Source organism: Topomyia yanbarensis, chromosome 3 (genome assembly GCF_030247195.1).
Source record: "Topomyia yanbarensis strain Yona2022 chromosome 3, ASM3024719v1, whole genome shotgun sequence".
Taxonomy (NCBI): domain Eukaryota; kingdom Metazoa; phylum Arthropoda; class Insecta; order Diptera; family Culicidae; genus Topomyia; species Topomyia yanbarensis.
This window is the reverse complement of record NC_080672.1, coordinates 271,489,437-271,507,297: the sequence shown is the minus strand read 5'-3', so window position 1 is coordinate 271,507,297 and position 17,861 is coordinate 271,489,437. Positions and strand designations below refer to the sequence as shown.

The following is a 17,861-nucleotide window of genomic DNA, read 5'->3' as shown; positions in this document are numbered from 1 at the left end:
ACTGTACCGTATTCCACGCAGAAATTTTTCGCGATTATGTGCGTGGTACAATCGGCCCTTTGACAGAGCTTGTCTGGCAAATTTGTAAACTTCTGCTCCGATAGTCGGGCTGCAATGAAGGTCCTTAGCTCAAACAAATCACGGTCCAAACTAGTGATCCAGTACTGAACCCAAATCGAAGAACTAAGCATTGTCAACACTATCTACGATGTCTGGGTTCCCGGATATTCCGGAATTGCTGGAAATGAATAGGCTAACGAATTGGCCAGTGCAGGTACAGCGATTGACTTCGTTGGTCCTGAGCCCGCCCTCTCAATTTCGACAAGTTGAATAAGAGAAAAATGCGGTTCTGGGCTGCGTCCGAGTACCACAATTATTGGAGAAATCTATAAAGCTCCATGAAAATATGCAAATCATTCAACAATTATCCGAAGACATGTAATTGTTCTTACGATATTTCGAAAAATGTCCAATGACATTTTGATCATCAAAATCGGTAAAAAATGGAGTTATTGAATTTTTCCTAAATTAGGCATTCTTTTTCATGGCTCTTGAGCAGTGTATGCGGCATTGCTACTATGATCAGCTTGCACCACAGCGGTTATTTTACCTTAAGAGTCCATGCGCAAGAATTCCGAATTTGGAACAATTGCAGAATTCCGCCATTTTCGACCGATTTTTTTACCATAATATTGTTGGGTTCGGAATTGATTGCAAAGACAGACTTGTTTCCCTACACTAATCTTTAGCTAATTGAATGTCGTTAAAATGTAAAAAAGGAAATGTGACTAACATAGTCGAAATAAAAAAGGAAAACAGAAAAAAAAAGTTGTAATTTAGCATACTACGGTTGGAAAGGTCTTTTTTACTTCTTTCCAGGACTGAAAAATCGAAACTCGGCTGAAAAACGACAACGTAACTAATTTTTTGGTGCAAAGGATCCCAGAAAAATAATTACTGAAGGTATAGCTTTTGTGCACTTTACGCACAAAGGTGGTTTTAAACAATTTTCGCCACAGTGTAGAAAACATTGATTTAACCTAAATTTTCTCCACTAAGGAGAAATATAGCCTAATCCCAGAGAATGTTTTTTAATGTAGAATACATTTAAGCTTTCAATATAGGGGTCCCGTTTCAAAATATCGGCTGCGGCGCCGCATCAGATTTTGAACGTTAATAACTTTTATCATACTTAACAGAATGATTTGATTTTTAGGCCAATTTGTTGAAAATATGTTCCTCTTTGCTGTATTAAAATTTGAAGTATGTATAACATGCACTAATAACAAAAAATTGTGTTTTAAAAAATCTTTCGAAAACGACTCGGAAAAGTGAAAATTTTCAGCCCATCCCGCACAGAGCTGTCACTATGGTGGACCAACCGAACAATAAAATAATGAAAAGTTTATATATAGGTCCACTATATGTTTGTTCCTATGATTATTCGCATTGGGTTGCTTGGCGAGAGCAGTTGGTGGGGGAAAGACGGCATATTCCTTTGGTTAGGCCATTAGAAGCCGGACGGAAAGGAAAGGCTCATGCACGGAACGAGCGAGAAAACGATACTAGTGCATATTAGCGCGATTATATAAATATCTGTCGGTCGGTTTTTCTCATCATTCGTATTCGTTCAAGCACTAGCAAGCAGTCAGTCCACCGAAGGAAAGCAGTTGGCGATGACGACGGTCGGAAAAAATGCCCCAGCTACTGGTGACTCATCGCAACCCGATCAGGAACTGTCGCCCTGCAAGAATTTCACCCCAACTAAAGGGCAACAGAGCAACTAATCTGTAGGCTATCGTTCCAGCGTCTGGATCGTGAGATTGTGCAGGACTGCAAAGTCGAGCTACGCTTACAAAGCTCAGTCGTAATGATGCCCCGAGAAGCCAACGATGCCTACTTGGTCGGTCTGTTCGAGGATACAAAATAGTGCGCCAAGCGCATAACTTTCAGGCCAAATACATTAAACTGGCTCACCGTGTTCGCAGGGAGTGCGTCTGAATTATGCTCCTGCAATAAAACAATAAACGGTTCTTTACAGGACCAATTAATTGTGTTCTAATAAGAGTTAAACTGAAATTTACATTTTATGGTGCATAACAAATAATTTTCAGAAAGCTATATAAGAAATACGATGTGTGGAAAGAAAGAAAGAGAATTTAAATTATCCTTTCTCGCTCGTTTTCGTGCACTGCTTTTCCATTCCTTTCTGCTGCTAATACCATCATAACTAAAACGAATGTGGGTGTTCCCCCACCATCCCATTGCCAGTATCAGCCATGAGAGCCATGGGCCAGTATAAATTTGTGAAAATCTTTTCCTTCCTTCTTTTCAAATCTGCAACATTCTTTGAAAATATTGTTGGAATGTTGTTATTGAAAAACTGAACATGCAAGTTTACTTGCACTGGCCACTAGATTGAAGGCGATGGAAAGACAGAATATTCGTTTTGGTTATGCTAGTATTGGTAGCCGAACGGAAAGGAAAGGCACTGGAATGGCACGAAAACGAGCGAGAGAGCGATAGTAGTGCTTTCTCGTGTTTTCATATATGAATATTGGTCGGTCGGTTTTCTCATCATTCGTATTCATTCAAGCACGAGCAAGCAGCCAGTCCACCGGAGGAAAGCAGTTGGCAATGATGACGGTCCGCAAAAGTGCCCCAGCTACTGGTGGCCCATCGCAAACAACTACCGATCAGGAACTATCGCCATGCCAGTATTTCGCCCCAACTAAAGGGCAACGGAGCAACTAATCCGCTGACTAACATTCCAGCGTCTGGTTCGTAAGGTTGTGTATTACTTCAAAGTCGAGCTACGCTTACAAACCTCAGCCGTAATGAAGCTAGTGATGCCTACTTGGTCGGTTTGTTTGAGGATGCAAAATAGTGCGCCAAGTACGTAACTTTCTCGCAAAAGAAATAAAACTGACTCACAGTGTCCACTGGGAGTGGGCGTAAATTACAATAAAAGCAACGGTTATTTTCAGGACCAATCAATTGTGTTCTAGTGAGAGTTAAACTGAAACTTTCATTTTAAGATGTGTAACAAATTTTCAACAAGCAACATAATACGTTGTGTGGAAAGAAGTAGCTTGCACACGGAACAAAAATTTAAATTATCCTCTCGCTCGTTTCGTGCACTGCTTTTCCATTTCTTTCTACTGTTATTATCAGTATTACCAAAACGAATGTGCGTGTTCCCTCACCATCCCTCTAGTGATCAGTGTTGCTTCAATTGCATGTGTTTAAGAGAAACGTTGAAGTCGCATGCTTCTATTCGAGCTTTTTGGCAGCCTCCGTGAACTAACTGCATTAAATGATTTTTTTTGTGCAGCTCCGTGCTAGTAGCAAACAAAATGGCCCTACCAGTGTCTGATTCGTGAGATTGTGCAGGATTTCAAAGTCGAGCTAAGCTTATAAAGTTCAGCCAGTTGTTTTATTCGAGGCTACAAAACAGTTCGCCAGGCATAGAGAATTATTTGAAAATTTCCCATTCAAACGTGATTCTATTGAATATTATTAGATTTAAATTAACGTCTCGAATTGAAATCACGACGCTCCGGTTATGTCACAGACATTACCCACCCATCTTTTTTTATTGTGACCACTACTAACGGTTTAATATAGACACCCCATTTCAATATTTCGGAAGGAACAGAAGGTCGAGTTTGGAAAGTTTGTAACTTTCATTGTACTTAACCAAATTACACAATGTTCGCACTAATGATTCAGAAATATGACCAGGAATCTTCTATTAGATTTGTAAGTATTTATAATCTACATGAATAAAGAAAAATTGATTTTCAAGAATCAATTATTATCTGTTCTGCCATTGGCCAGTACTATGCGACTTCCTCGTGCTAACAATTCATTTCATCGTCAGCCATCTCCCTCACCAAGGCCAACAACGCCAACAAAAACGGTCCTTTTCAGGACCACCATCATTTTTGTAAAGAATAATTTGAAATATTCCTCGCTCAAATCACCTTTTGTCCGAAAATTCCAATAAGTATCAACATATTTGAAGAACGCGTTCCTTATGTATTCTACATCTCTCCGGTTATGTCGCAGACATTACCCACCCATCTTTTTTTGCAATAAATAAAGATTTTGAGGGTATATAGCAGTTATGATGTGTTACATTACCATTTGAAAAACCACTGTAGCACCGTGCAACCTTTATGTGTTGAGACAAATTGCCAAAAATCAACTGTCAAATCAATAGATGCAATATAGCGAATTTTATCAGTGTGTGGTGTTGCGGATTTTGGCCGTAATCATGGATGTTACAATTCAATCTTAGTGACATTTGGCTTATACCACATGCTCTGAAATTGCTCTGTATGTTAATAATCTTTTAGAAATTCTATACTAAGAGATGCTTCATATTTCTAAATGCAATTGTAGAGCCAGGGTAAAACTTTGCAATACTTCATACATATCATGTTTATCAGATTATATCTGAATTCCTGATTGGCCATAATACGGAAAAAAATAAGTTGATTCAGCCATATTAGCTTAAGGGTTACATATCTTTTTCTTTTCCAAAAATCAAAACATTTTTATTTACTTTATCTGAGTACACAACTCCTTAAGAATATCTGCTCAAATTTTCATAGTGATCCGAGCAATAGATCGAAAGTTTCAGCGCTACGAAGCGCGCCTCGTCTACCAACAACAGTGGTAACTTGAATTTTCAAACTCCGATATCTCCAAATATGTTTTTTTAATTTTGATTATAGAGGTTTTAACCTTAGGGTCGGTCATTCACCTCTTTTTCGGGTTAGAAAAATCTCTTTGGAAAAATTTCCAACCCTATGTGCGGGGTTGGGAATCGAACCCAGGTGAGCTGCGTACAAGGCAATCGATTTACCAACTACGCTATGCCTACCCCCTATCTCCAAATGTTGTTTTTTTTTTTCCAAAAATGGGGTTTCTGTGATCACGATTGCCGATAAACTACACAACCGATCTCCTTATTTTTTTAATTGTTCGTAATTTATTTTTCTCGTACCTCACCGATTCCTTTTGTGTGTATGCATTTTTATTTTGTGGATAAGTATTTTTAATGCAATTTTAACTTGAATTTTCAAACTTCAATATCTCCAAATGCGTTTTTTAAAATTTTGGTTATAGACATTTTAACTTTAGGGTCATTCGCCTCTTTTTCGGGTTAGAAACATCTCTTTGGAAAAATTTTTGGGAAGAACGTTCCCGGATGCAGGAAAAAAAATTCTTTATTCAACTAACCGTTAAGGTATGAGGAATACTCCTATACTAACAGATTTTTTGACTTTTAGGATTTTGCTTGATCTGCTGGACTTGCATCGTGACCACCGCACGCCTCTTAACCCTCCGGCACTCGCGCGAATGGCTCCCCTAATGAGCAGCCGCTTTTGCTGGAAGAAAATTTAGCTATAATTTCGGAAGGTGTTACACAAAATACAACGGCGCGAGAGTTAAATTTAAAAGGGTTTCGGGGGAAACACCAAGACCTTCACCAATATTTTTTCATAAACTAATGCTTGTTTGTTTCACTGAAAAATGTACTATCAAAAAGTATAAGTTTGATGTAATAAAATTATTGCTTTACACCTTTACAAAAAAAATTTCTCAAAAAAAAAGTTTGTAACCACTAAATGTTAACATCACTAATTGTATGATAATATGAATAGTTTTGCATTCCAGTTTCAGTTGACAAACTAATTATGAACATAATGAAAGGCAACAGCGAGTTAAAAAATTCAGTTTTTCAATATTTTGAAGCCATTTAATCACCATCACTACGCACTTCATACACTAAAATAATCGTTTTTCGATAATCTTCAAATGTGATTTTTTTCGTAAAATCATATTAATTGCTATAACTCGATAAATCTTTCTATGCAAATCACATATATCATTTGAACACGAACGCATTTATGTTTCCGCCCACTTTTGTTTTTACTTCTTCCAGTGGCGATTTTGAGCAATCTTTGCTTCTGTTTTCAATATTAACACTAACGCCATCTACTTACTGATTTTCAAAATAGCAATTTGAACACACGGCAAATGCCAATAATAACACTATTTTAATATAATGCCGCATTTTCAAAACTATCTTACATCTTTACACTAGCTATAACAAACGTACTAAAAATATGACGTGACTATGTAATTTACCGCACTCTGCTCAACTTCAACTGAAGTTCTGCCGGCAAATATCTGGACTATTTATAGGGGACCTAGTGTACGCAGGGGGCGTATCGTTTTATCTCACTAGCTAGATAGTCGCGCGCAAGCTTCTCGAGGTCTAGACTCTATACTCCCTTTACTGATAGCGTTTTATGTAGGCCTGGTCCAGCGATTCAGAGGGTATGGCGCTGGTTTCGTAAGCTATTCGTCGTATGTTCAAGCCCTAGTCAAGACGGATTCTTAATACTGAGTTCAGTAGGATCGTAGTACCAGCACAGCAATTGCCCTGTACGCACTTAAGAATCGACAAAGATGTCTTTCGAAATAGAAGGTCAAGTTCTACAAAATAATGTAGTGACTAGGCTTCATATTGTTTGTTTTTGATGAAGCTAGCTTACATGCCACATATACATTTTATTATTATATAAAAACGATAATTTGACCACAAATTCATAAATTGTAGAATTGCAACAGATTATCTGGGAATTTTTATTGGAATTAACATTTGGTTTCGGGAATATTTCTTAACAAAAATAAGTAAGTATTATAGTCACTGACTGACTGACTGATAATTGGGGTTGTTCCTTTTTGTTGAACACGAATACTTATTAGTATCACAGATAACAGACATTTAGGCTAGAGCAAAATTACTTCAAAAACCTGTGTAGACTGTTTGCTACACGTGTTTGACAACTGTACTCCAACTGCATTGCATCGATCACTACGTCACTTACAAACGTTTGCCAAACGTGTTTCAGACATCTGATTTATTTGTAGTTTCAATAGCGGGTATTTACACACGTTTCGAATCGAGCCTAAGCCTTTTTCAAAAATGTGTCGAAAGAAGTGCGTGTTAGAAAGGTTATTATGTACAATCCGGATAAAAATTTTTCTTAGGTTGCTATCTGCTGTTGGCATTTAGACTGCTCTCTCATCACAAGAGCCAAATTTCGCATGATAAGGGGTCCTATTCTCACAGTCACGTTACCTAGTGACTAGAAGCAAATTTTCTTCTAATCACTAGGCGACGTGACTGTGAGAATAGACCGCAAGACGTAGCACCGAGCAGTTCGGTGAATTTGGCTATTTTGATGCAATATAGACATTATTTGCTTCATAACATGCAACACATCAGTGAGAAGATGCCAAATCTGACCAGAACAGAATGAGTACATGTGGCTAATCTTTTCTGTATACAATCTCCTTGATAGATATTCTGGGGTACATTCCTGTTAGTACCAAGTTTTGCCTTTCTCATATAAAGAAAGGCTATGCACACACTTAATTTTTTCTGCCGAATCTCACCTTTTTTTGGATATTTTGCCGAAATCTCAACAGCTGAGATTCAGCAAATATTATTTTTTGCTGAGATCTCAGTAAAAGTGACATTTGAGTGCTGAGCCTCGGAAAATATTTCACTGAAAATCAGCAAGCTAATTTCACTTTACTGAGATATCAGTTTCTAAATTTGCTGACTACACAGCTGTTGAGAAATTACCGAGCCGAATTGAGTGTGCAATCACTGTAAAAATCGACTTTTTAACCGAGGCCCGGAGAGCCGAGTGTCATATACCATTCGACTCAGTTCGTCGACATCGGAAAATGTCTGTGTGTGTATGTGTGTCATTTAAACTCACACAATTTTCTCAGAGATGGCTGAACCGATTTTCACAAACTTAGTTTCATCTGAAAGGTAAAACGCTCCCATAAGCTGCCATTGAATGTTTAGTTTGTCCGTCTTCCGGTTTCGGAGTTACGGGTTGAAGAGTGCGGTCACGCAGCAAATTCCCATATAAACTGGTACCACTATGATGTCCAAATAATGTAATGCAAATTAACCGTTATGTGTCCGACGCGGTACCCGGGTACCTTTTTAGGTTTTAATTAATGAAAATCCCATGTTTTATCCATAGCTGGAAATTGAAACTTTGTGATATCTTAGAACTTCACTAAGTCAAGCTTTTGGGTTAATAATATTGTTGATATAGTAAGCGGGGGAGTTAAGAGGGGCACCGGATTTTTTTTTTACCACGTAACAGGCCGACGTGTGTACCCGGGTACCCACAAAACTGAAATGCCAATAACTAAGGTAATTTCCAACCGATTTTGATACTTTCAGGTGTTTTGGATTCAGGAACTCATCAACTTTTAGACTTTATAAAAATAAATCGGGTTTCTTCATTCGGTTCCGTGGAATCCGGATTTCCGGGAGCATGTTCCAGTGCTGGGATACTATTTGTGAACTTCAATGGAATACTAGTAATATGTCGCATCAGTAGGCTGTATCTCGTGGTTGTAGAACCATTTGGTGATTTGACCCCGGAACGGACAATCCGGAGCAGGTTCCCGTGGGCCGTGAGTAACCATTCCATTCCAATTCCATTTTTCAAATTGCCATAGGGTCCCGTAACAATAAAAAACAGACTTCCGAGATAATTAAAGAGTTTTGATACTCATGTTGCTAGGACATTATTAAAATTTACAAATCATACCCTAGTACCGGAAAATCCGGATTACCAAGAACCAGATCCATTTATCCGGTTCAATTTTACCGAATCAAATAGTGGACGAGTTCCTGAATCCAAAACATTTCAATTTGTGGGTACCCGGGTACCCTCGTTGGCCTGTTAAAGGTTTTTTTGTTGGATACATAACGGTTAAAATGGGTGCAATATTACTTTGATTTGCAGGTTTAGATCACTAATGATCATTCAAAGTAGCTTTGACCACATTGGCCAGCTATGACGGTTCATGATGCCTCTCGGGGAACTCGCCAAATTCCTAAGCTAATATCACACTTATTTCCCAGCGAATTCTTGACCGATTTTTACAAACTTGATTTCAAATGAAAGATATAATAACCCCATTGACTGCTGATAAATTTCATTCGGTTCTGGATTCTGGTTCTGGAGTTACAGGTTAGTTATTAAGGTCACACTGTCATTTCCCATATAAACCGTTACAATCGCAATACCCCAGAGGCTAAAAACTATTGAAATGGTCACCAAATTACTTCGATTCGCAGATCTAGATCACTGATTGCCAATGAAACATTTCTTGAATATATTGTCCACTACCGACGATTCCGGAAGGGCCGGATTTTTACAATTCCCATCTACTCCAAAATCGAGTAAATGAATATTAATTTTTAAAGCGTACTACAAACTGTTTTCAACGAACTTGTATTAAATATTCAGTGCAACGTAAAATTTCCTAAAAAACCACGTTAATCCTCATGCGTAACAATTTTGCGGTGAAGCTATAATAGATCAATATTAATTTGTACAAGTGTACAAATTTTTTTACAATATCTGTATCGCCTTTTTAGAAAATATGTTCATTATTAAGTACAGATAGGGATCTGTTAACTCTAACTCTACCAATCATATATCAATACACAAACAGGCAGATATTTAATGGACTAAACGCCTAATCATCAATTTTCATTCTCTACTTTGTTATGTTCCGACTGAAAAAAAGATCACATCGACATAGAGAGCGAAAATTGCAAGCAAATCTCAAGCTAGGTACATTGAGATAGATAGATATCGAGATAGAGAAAATATCGAGATACGAAGGATTTTTCACAAGCAATCTGAAGGGACTTCGAAATAATGGAGATAGAGAGAGATATCGAGATAGAGAATATCGACATAGAGCAAGTTAACTGTATAATGCAAAGTTTTGGCTTGATTTTTTTCAGTCCGCAAAGTTGTTTAAAAACAACACGTCTTCATTTATTTGTTTCTCTAACGTTCGACATGTTATAAATAAACTACTAAGTTTATAAACTACAGTAGAAAACATTAATTACGATTAAGTCATTTTGTGCTGTACAATGTATTGTAACTTCTTGAAAAAATCCATAGGATTCAAAGCTGTTGTTCGTTCTGTCTACTTTCCAATTGAGATAGCACATGCATCTTGCGAGTATTCTAATCTGAATCCACGATTAGCCACGTCACCAACATCGTTGACACTTGTGACGTAAAACAAGGTAAAAGGTGCCGCCTGAAGTTCGAATACAAACGTACATAACTATCGGTAAATTAGTTATAATAACTTAGTCAAAACTCACTAGTTATTGTGTTCAATCCCAAACCGCAAAAGCGGTCATTGGTGATGCCGACCGGATTGGGAATTATAAGAAAGTCAGTGGTACAAGCTGTGCCTTGTGCTCCTACAGCTCCCGTTCCAAGCATTGCAGGAGCCACCGCCGTTGCATCTCCTGACAAAGTAAATGCGTACGGATCGCCGTTTGGCTGCAAAAAATGCAAATAAAATTGGTATAGCAACGTACGGTAACAATTCAGGTTTTATGACATTTGATAAGCTACTCAAAAAAATATAGCATTTTCGTTTTTACTACCAGTATGGTGGAAAAAAGAGACTACAACTAAGTTTGAATGGTTTTAGCACCGACTACATCGGTGTAGTGCACTGTCAAAAACGAAAATCCCGCTAGATTGTACTTATAGCGTGCTATATACCTTACCAAAGAGTATGTTATTGAGCATTGTCCCACTGCGGCCATGATGCAAATGCCGTAGTTCGCGTTAGCCAATTCGCGAGTTCCAATCAAACCTAAATTATTCAAAGCAGGATTCGCTGCACTACCATAGTTCAAACTTGCCACTTCACCACTGGTTGCCATAAAATATTGCAAACAACCCGAAGGCGCCTGATACTGGCTAGTACAGGAAATCATACTTAATTGGATATTCCACACTCGATTAAACGAGATGGAACTTGTCATGGAAACCACAATGGATAGTGAGGTTGTACCGGCCAACGAAACATAAACGTGCTGACCACTGTTTTCTCCACAAATCACAGGCACCGTACTGCCGCCGATTATCTGTATGTTATCGACTAGGCAGGTTCCAGTAGCATCTGGTTGAGATAACGAAAACGTGGTAAAATCGATCCTCACTTGGCAAATTGTATTGTCCGGCGGAACTACGGTGATCGAGCATCTGGAATTGTACGATTAAAATATATTTACGATGAAGCACTAGACCCAATAAACCGCTAAGCACTTACGTTCCTCCGCCGTTATATGGCAAAGGATAACCACTGTTTTGAAAATATGTTACATTTTGTGTAGCGGTTCCACCACATGTTTGTATAACTGAAATTTAAAAAAAAAGTTGAATGATATTGTATTACTCTAACATTGGTTTACTTACAAACGCAACATACCGCCTGATTCGTCAATGCGCTACACTGTCCAGATGCTAGACCTCCATTGTCGGCACATTCTCCGCGTATTTGACATATCCCCGAGAGCCCGTTAGTCCCAATGCAGGCTACATTTGCGATCCGTCCAACGGAATACAGCGGGAAAACTAAATCATATCCACACTATCAAACTCATGATCAACCTACCGTTCTATATCAATTTGTTCATACCTCTGCTCTGCCGATTACTGGAATTTGTAGTACTAGATTCTTCTTTCCAAAACATGGAACACGTTGCACTTTCAACTAGTATTGCAATGACCATGAAACAACTAAAGAGCAACATTATTTTAGACGTCCTAGTTGCCTTTAATGATTTAACTCAACTATTCCGTCTATAAAGAACATCAACGACTGACTGATTCAACGATTAGAAAGTTAGATCTTCAGAACTATCTCATTACAGAGCTGTGAAGCCAGCAACTGCTAATTAGGAGATGGCGTCAACATAATAATTGAAGCATTAATAGGTCGAAGCTTGTCACGCGTCTGTTGCCATTGATATAACGAAAATCAAAATTATCAAAATGCATTCATAGACACTAAATTAAGCACGTTCTGTTTTAAAACCACCTAGGATGGTTCACGTGGGATGACCCAAAATTAAATTTGTTCGAAAACTGTTATGTTGCCGAGTAAAGGAATGATTTCAACTGAATGAAAAAAAGTTTAAATTGACGTTACAACGCTTCCAAATTAGAACTTTTAACCTATTCCAATAAAAGTCAAATCATCAAATTCTAGTACATTCAGTTTATGTTGATTGAATCCTTTGTGAAATTTTGTTTACTTTCCGAATCTGTAGTAAGATTTGATGTAGGCGTTCATTTGATAAAGTTATAACATATTTGTCGAATGAAGATTCATCAAATCGTTGTAAACGTCACGAAAGAATGTGTCATATATGAATGTGGCAAAATGTTCTGTGGAATGGAACAAATGTAACAAAACAATTTTACAATGATACCAATTTTGATTCAGCTGATTTTCTATTGGAATGTTGTTGGCTTAATAACTAAACAATGTGGATATAATTTTAAATTCATTGCTAAAGGCACAGAACAGATGATTAACAAGCAAAAAGGTAAATCAACTATCTCTCCTGTTACTCCATCATCGCTTCGGCCCACCAACATCCCGCTATCCTTTGTGCCATCGTCACTGCGAAATTCTACCAGCAGCAGCAATAATAGGTTTGTTCCAGTACATGGAAGTTACTCCCTGTTGCTCCGGAGCAAAAAATTCTTGCTCCTTTTCACTCCGGTTTGCCACCAGAAGAAGAAAAAAGAGAAGAAGATAGTACAGGAACGATTTTCTCCGTGTTTGCTCCGGAGTACTTCCAGTTTCTCCTGGTACTGGAACAAACCTAATCTTACTCGTGCTCAATTAGTTATGGAGTTGGCGTTTCGACTTCGTCATCAGAATCCGACTCTAACTTAGTGACGGCGCCGGTGGTTGAGTGGTAAGCGTGACCGCCACTCATTCCAGTTGGCCTGGGTTCAATTCAATTTTTCTGAGGTAAAAAAATCTGTGGTCACGTCTTTCTTCGGAAGGCAAATACAGCCGTTGGTCCCCGCTCCATGAGTTGATGGATCGATATTCTAGTCCAGATAGTAGAGTCACCTCTCTGCCGTTGGTAAAGAAGTAGAATCCAACTTCTATACTTACTAACAAATTCCTCCTCCCGTGAGACGTGTGAAGTTCGCAGTAGTATATACGGCCTCTAGCAAAAGCAAGTATTGGACTAACATTCCTTCACTTTCCTTCCGCGATCTACGTTCAGGTCTGGCCGGCGCCGGTATTGATCAATAAACACTTTAGGATTACCAGGAGTTTGCACATTGAAAGATGTTTCGCTACTCTCATGTATAATTATCTACTGATTCCCTTGAAACTTCAGCTAGTCCAGATCAGCCAGGGGACAACTTGACAGCTCCCATATATTGAACTCATAAGCAAATTTTGTGGTGATTTGGTGATGTCATGGCGGCTCGAATGAAGCAAAATTTGAAAAAGGCGCATCCCATTTATTATTTTCCATATCTGTAAAAAATATTCATTCCACCATACCTAAACAGAAACATAAATTCCGTTTTGAATTTAAAAAACCCAAAATAAAATAAATCGATTTTCGGAAATACAAGAAGATGATTTTCAAAATCAAGCCACTTCCACCTATATTGGAAATTCCGAAAATCTTCCGTACCGAATCAACATCCCCCAGACATGAAATCCTCCGGTAGTTGCCGTTCCGTTAGGTTTCTATCAGACCGGAGCCGAGTAAAATGCCATAATAATTCTGAAGGGATCCGTACCAAAACAATCGCCATATCTTCCGGACAAAATTATTGCAAAAGTGAAACAAAACTCTAGCAGGAGTCGAACAAAATTGTACATTTCTGGCTGCATTCTTGCTGAAACTGAGCACTACCTGTTTGCTGCCAGAATTCTGATAAAAGCACACAAATTCTATTCAAAATCAATTGTGCTAAATGTGTAGAAAATCATACATATATTTTTTATTTTCCCGATCATAATACTAGAATTCTTGACGTTCTTAATGAACTTGAAACAAGATGTCGTAGGTTCACGAATTGTTAAGCTTGGTGATTTACTTTCATTGACCAAGATGAACGAAACACGCTTTTCTTTTGAAACTTTTTCGTTTCGTTGTTCGTGGTACTCGTGCAGAGAAGGCATACTAGCACCACAATCAAATCGGTGGTTCATATATGAAACAAGCACTATCTGTCAAGTTGTCCCTGGGTTGGTCCAGATCGATAACGGAGTAGCAGCCAGGGGTGGTTGCACAAGCTCAAGCTCAAGAATCCGACTCTGACAGTACTAAGCTAGAGCCGGATTGACGTTAGTTCCAAAGACGGAGACACCATTTTTATTCCTGAGGAAACACCTAGTCAAGCGTGATGACCCGCAAGAGAAGATGTTCAGTTTGAGCTGCTGCATGAGAACAAATGATGAGACGAAAACGAAACGCTAACTCCACGAGTAATTTTGTTGTAGGCAGAGCTTAAAAAATTGACATCTCTGCGTGAACTTGAAAGGAAACGAAATTCAATTCATGCCCGCTGCGATGAATGAAATTTTTAGTTCGTTTCTCTCGTCATTCGTTCTCCCGATGCAACGCATTCAGATTCGGACATGTTCAGTTTCAGAAGCAAACTGAATTTTGTTTCTATTCTAGCTCTGAGAGGGAAAATGTAGAAGATGCCAACTTCTGCCTTCAAACCGTCCACATAACAAATGAATGCTTTGGTTGGTGATGGAATTTATATTTCCTCTGCACTCAAGCATTCAATTCTGCATGAAATTTCAGTCAGTTGGAAAGTTAATTAATGAGGAAGGCGGTGAATTTGAAAGTTGGTTCAAACAGAAATAGGCAACTGATTTTGAAATTTCGCAGCACTGGTTGTAGGTGCTCTTCACGCGCAAAAGTGGTATTACCTAATTTTCTCATTAATGGAGAAAAATTGCTTTCTATCAAAAGTTTGATTATACTGCCAATAGAGTAGGTATAGCAATGAAGAAATTTGGTCAGAAATATTCTTTCATATCAAGCGATGAGATTTGTGATGAAGTCTGTGTTAGAGAAAGTCTTACGAAAGTTTGCGCAAATTGTATCTGTTTTGCCTATTTTTTTTTACAGATTTACTGATTTTTCAATTGTGTATTATTAAAACACACAAATAAAGTAAATTATTTATTGATTCTTTTTGTGTCTCGAATTCATCTCGTCAGTAACTAGCACCATCTGGGTGTCCTGCTAGACGATGTATCTAAACAAGTACCCAAATTAGCAATAGACAATAACTTTTTATTGGCAATTGTTTGAATCGAGTGGCGGTTGAAATATGAAAATTCATTCACCTGGAACATTGCACTTGCGTTTTTCATCATAGAACGTTGCACTGGGGTACAAACGTACCCCACGCTTTTGATCACAATTTTCGTAGATAAAAATGCAAGCAAAAGAAATGTTTAATACATCATTTTCTTCGTTTTTTAATTTCAAAAACAGCTGTGTAAGTGAAAGTACGGAATTTATTGAATCAAAGATATATAAATTGGTTCACAAAAATTACTATAACTTTGCGAATTTTCAACCGATTGGAAAAAAAATCAAATGACTCTAAAAGTTGAAAGAATGGTATAAAATGGAATTTCGATATTTTGGAAAAAGTGGAATTATTTGGAAGAGTGAAAGTTTAACAATCGGGTTTTGGAAAATACCACGAAATTTACTATAACTTTGGTGAAAATTGAAATAAAAAAAATATTTCTGGCCAGTAGTACATTGGTAACACGTAACGTTACTGTTACTGTGCGCAAATTATACTTGCGAGTAATTGTTTTGAAAAACTATAAAAATAAAACAATAAAAATCAGCAAAAATGAGAACGATCTTTTTCTACTTCCAAATTAAATTTAAAAAAATAAATAAATGATAAAAAAAGATTATATAACACTAATTGTTATCTACGTAGTAAAACAACTAGTATTTAAACTGGTATTGTCACGAGTAACATTTCCACTGACAGCACGAAACCTGACAAAACGCTAACGGCAACCGTACACTGGGGTATAAATGTACCCCACACCAACTTTGACACCTACTTCCACGAAGGCTATAAGCAAACTGGCTATACCACTTTTTCCTACTCTTACTAGGAACTCTAAATTGAATTATGGTCAGGGTCCTAGGTCAGTAAATTCCGAATTCTCGTCATCATACGACTCCAAAGTAGGCGTGGGGTACATTTGTGCCCCAGTGCAACGTTCTACGGATACATAAGCATTTGTTTCCCAGCATTTTCACAATGGATAGGGATAATACGGATTTTTGAAGTGTACAACTAGAATACTGATGAATAAATGACGCCAACAGTTAACAGTGCTATAATCGTTCATCATTGTGCCACAATTTTTCTTTCATTTTTAGTTTTTTTCAATGCTAAAATAACAATTTGTGGGAATTTGCCGATTTGCACATAATCCCTACCAACTGGCTCATTAAATGAAGACTAAAATTCTCTTTTAATTTCATTAACCGATAGTGCTAATCTTTCTGAATATAACAACATATAACAATATATGCGTTCAACCTGTAAAACTTTTTCAAAAGCACCAACCCGCCCGGTCAATTATTTTTCCACCAACTATTTTGCATGATTTGAATCCTAATAATCTAATAAAACGACTGATTTTCTTCTTTTAGAGTTTAACGAATGCTTTATAAGGATAAATCGGCGGCAAAACTGAACACATTTTTTCCTACGCATACTACCAAGCGTTCAATTCTAACACATGCTCAAAAAGGTAACTTGAGCTTTAAGAGCCATAGTACTCAAGGGAGAGCATGGAATTGAAAGAAGAAAGCTTAGAAAAGCGTGGAATAGGGTGATATGAACAAGCTTAGAGTTTCCCAGTGACTTAACCTTTTGTCGGTTCCAACAGCATCAGGTACTAAGTTACTTTACGCTCGTCCGGACCTGAGTGCATATAAGGAGAGTGACAACACTGTCAAAATTAGAACAATGATTATTTGTCAGTGTCATTCCAAACGAGTCAAATCCATGTATTTTGAGAGGTCGTTTGTTCGTTTGGAATATCACTGATAAATAATGATGCCAGTTGTCTTCACTCTCCTTACATACATTCTGATCCGGACATGTGATTCGCATTTCTAATGCCAAAATATCCTGACTCTTGCGGTAGCAGACAAACGGTTAAGTCGCTGGGAAACTATATCCTTGCTTATATGACCCTATTCCACGCCTTTCTAAACGTTCTTCCTTCAACTCCTTGCTCTTCCTTGGGTACTATGGCTCTTAATATTGAAAACTATACTTCACCTTTCAGTCCCTTGCTAATTAAATGCCGTTACAACAGTTAAAAAATTTACTGATAAGGTAGTTAACAAATATGGGAAAACACATCATATGGCTTAACCCATTCATGCCCATGTTGTTTGTGGACAACAACCTTTTTAAACAGCTATGATTTGCTCACAAAATCAAGTAAAACTAATAAATGTAACTATTGCTGTTAATTTGAGTATCAACAGTTACACGAATCAGCTCTAGAACTGAAGTTATTGGAAATAGTCTGATTGGATTGTGACGGAGCAGTGCTGCCAGAGACAGTTTACATTAATGATGAAAAATGATTTTTTCATATAACTTCGTCATGTTGCAATATTATTGAAAACTGATAAAACTTATCAATTCACACTGTCTTTGACTACGTTTTCCATGCAATTAGACTGTTGTAAATATTCCAGGAGAATTGTATTGAGCATTGGAAGGTAAAAATTGAGCAGCTTCTAGCACTGCGAGGGAAGCACCTATCTTTATGAAAAAAAGGCTTTTCATGTTTCTTGATTTCACCGTTTTCAAGGAAAAATAGTTTCGTATCTCTACACTAGAAAA

General features: G+C 37.7%; 2 protein-coding genes across 2 annotated transcripts in view; both read right to left on the bottom strand.

The window, feature by feature from the left end:
- The window catches only part of LOC131687926 (cubilin homolog), a 33,204-nt gene extending 27,116 nt beyond the window's left edge, over positions 1–6,088 (bottom strand). Inside the window, exon 1 of the mRNA XM_058972023.1 lies at positions 6,018–6,088. Within this exon, the coding sequence (XP_058828006.1) occupies positions 6,018–6,088 (71 nt within the window). The remainder of the gene's footprint in view (positions 1–6,017) is intronic.
- Positions 6,089–10,068: 3,980 nt separating this feature from the next.
- On the bottom strand, positions 10,069–11,641 carry LOC131687925 (uncharacterized). Its single transcript, XM_058972022.1, has 6 exons — positions 11,587–11,641; positions 11,364–11,522; positions 11,218–11,305; positions 10,670–11,150; positions 10,251–10,436; positions 10,069–10,185 (listed from the first exon to the last, which is right to left on the bottom strand). The coding sequence occupies exons 1-6, from the start codon at positions 11,639–11,641 to the stop codon at positions 10,069–10,071; spliced, it is 1,086 nt and encodes a 361-aa protein (XP_058828005.1).
- Between the last annotated feature and the right edge of the window lie 6,220 nt (positions 11,642–17,861).

Excerpts from the sequence above, each read along its gene's own strand:
- LOC131687925 (XM_058972022.1), bottom strand. The coding sequence starts at position 11,641 with ATGTTTTGGAAAGAAGAATCTAGTACTACAAATTCCAGTAATCGGCAG. Across the intron at positions 11,523-11,586 it reads CAGTAATCGGCAGAGCAGAG|TTTTCCCGCTGTATTCCGTT; the intron begins GTATGAACAAAT and ends GATATGATTTAG. Across the intron at positions 10,186-10,250 it reads GATTGAACACAATAACTAGT|GCGGCACCTTTTACCTTGTT; the intron begins GAGTTTTGACTA and ends TTCGAACTTCAG.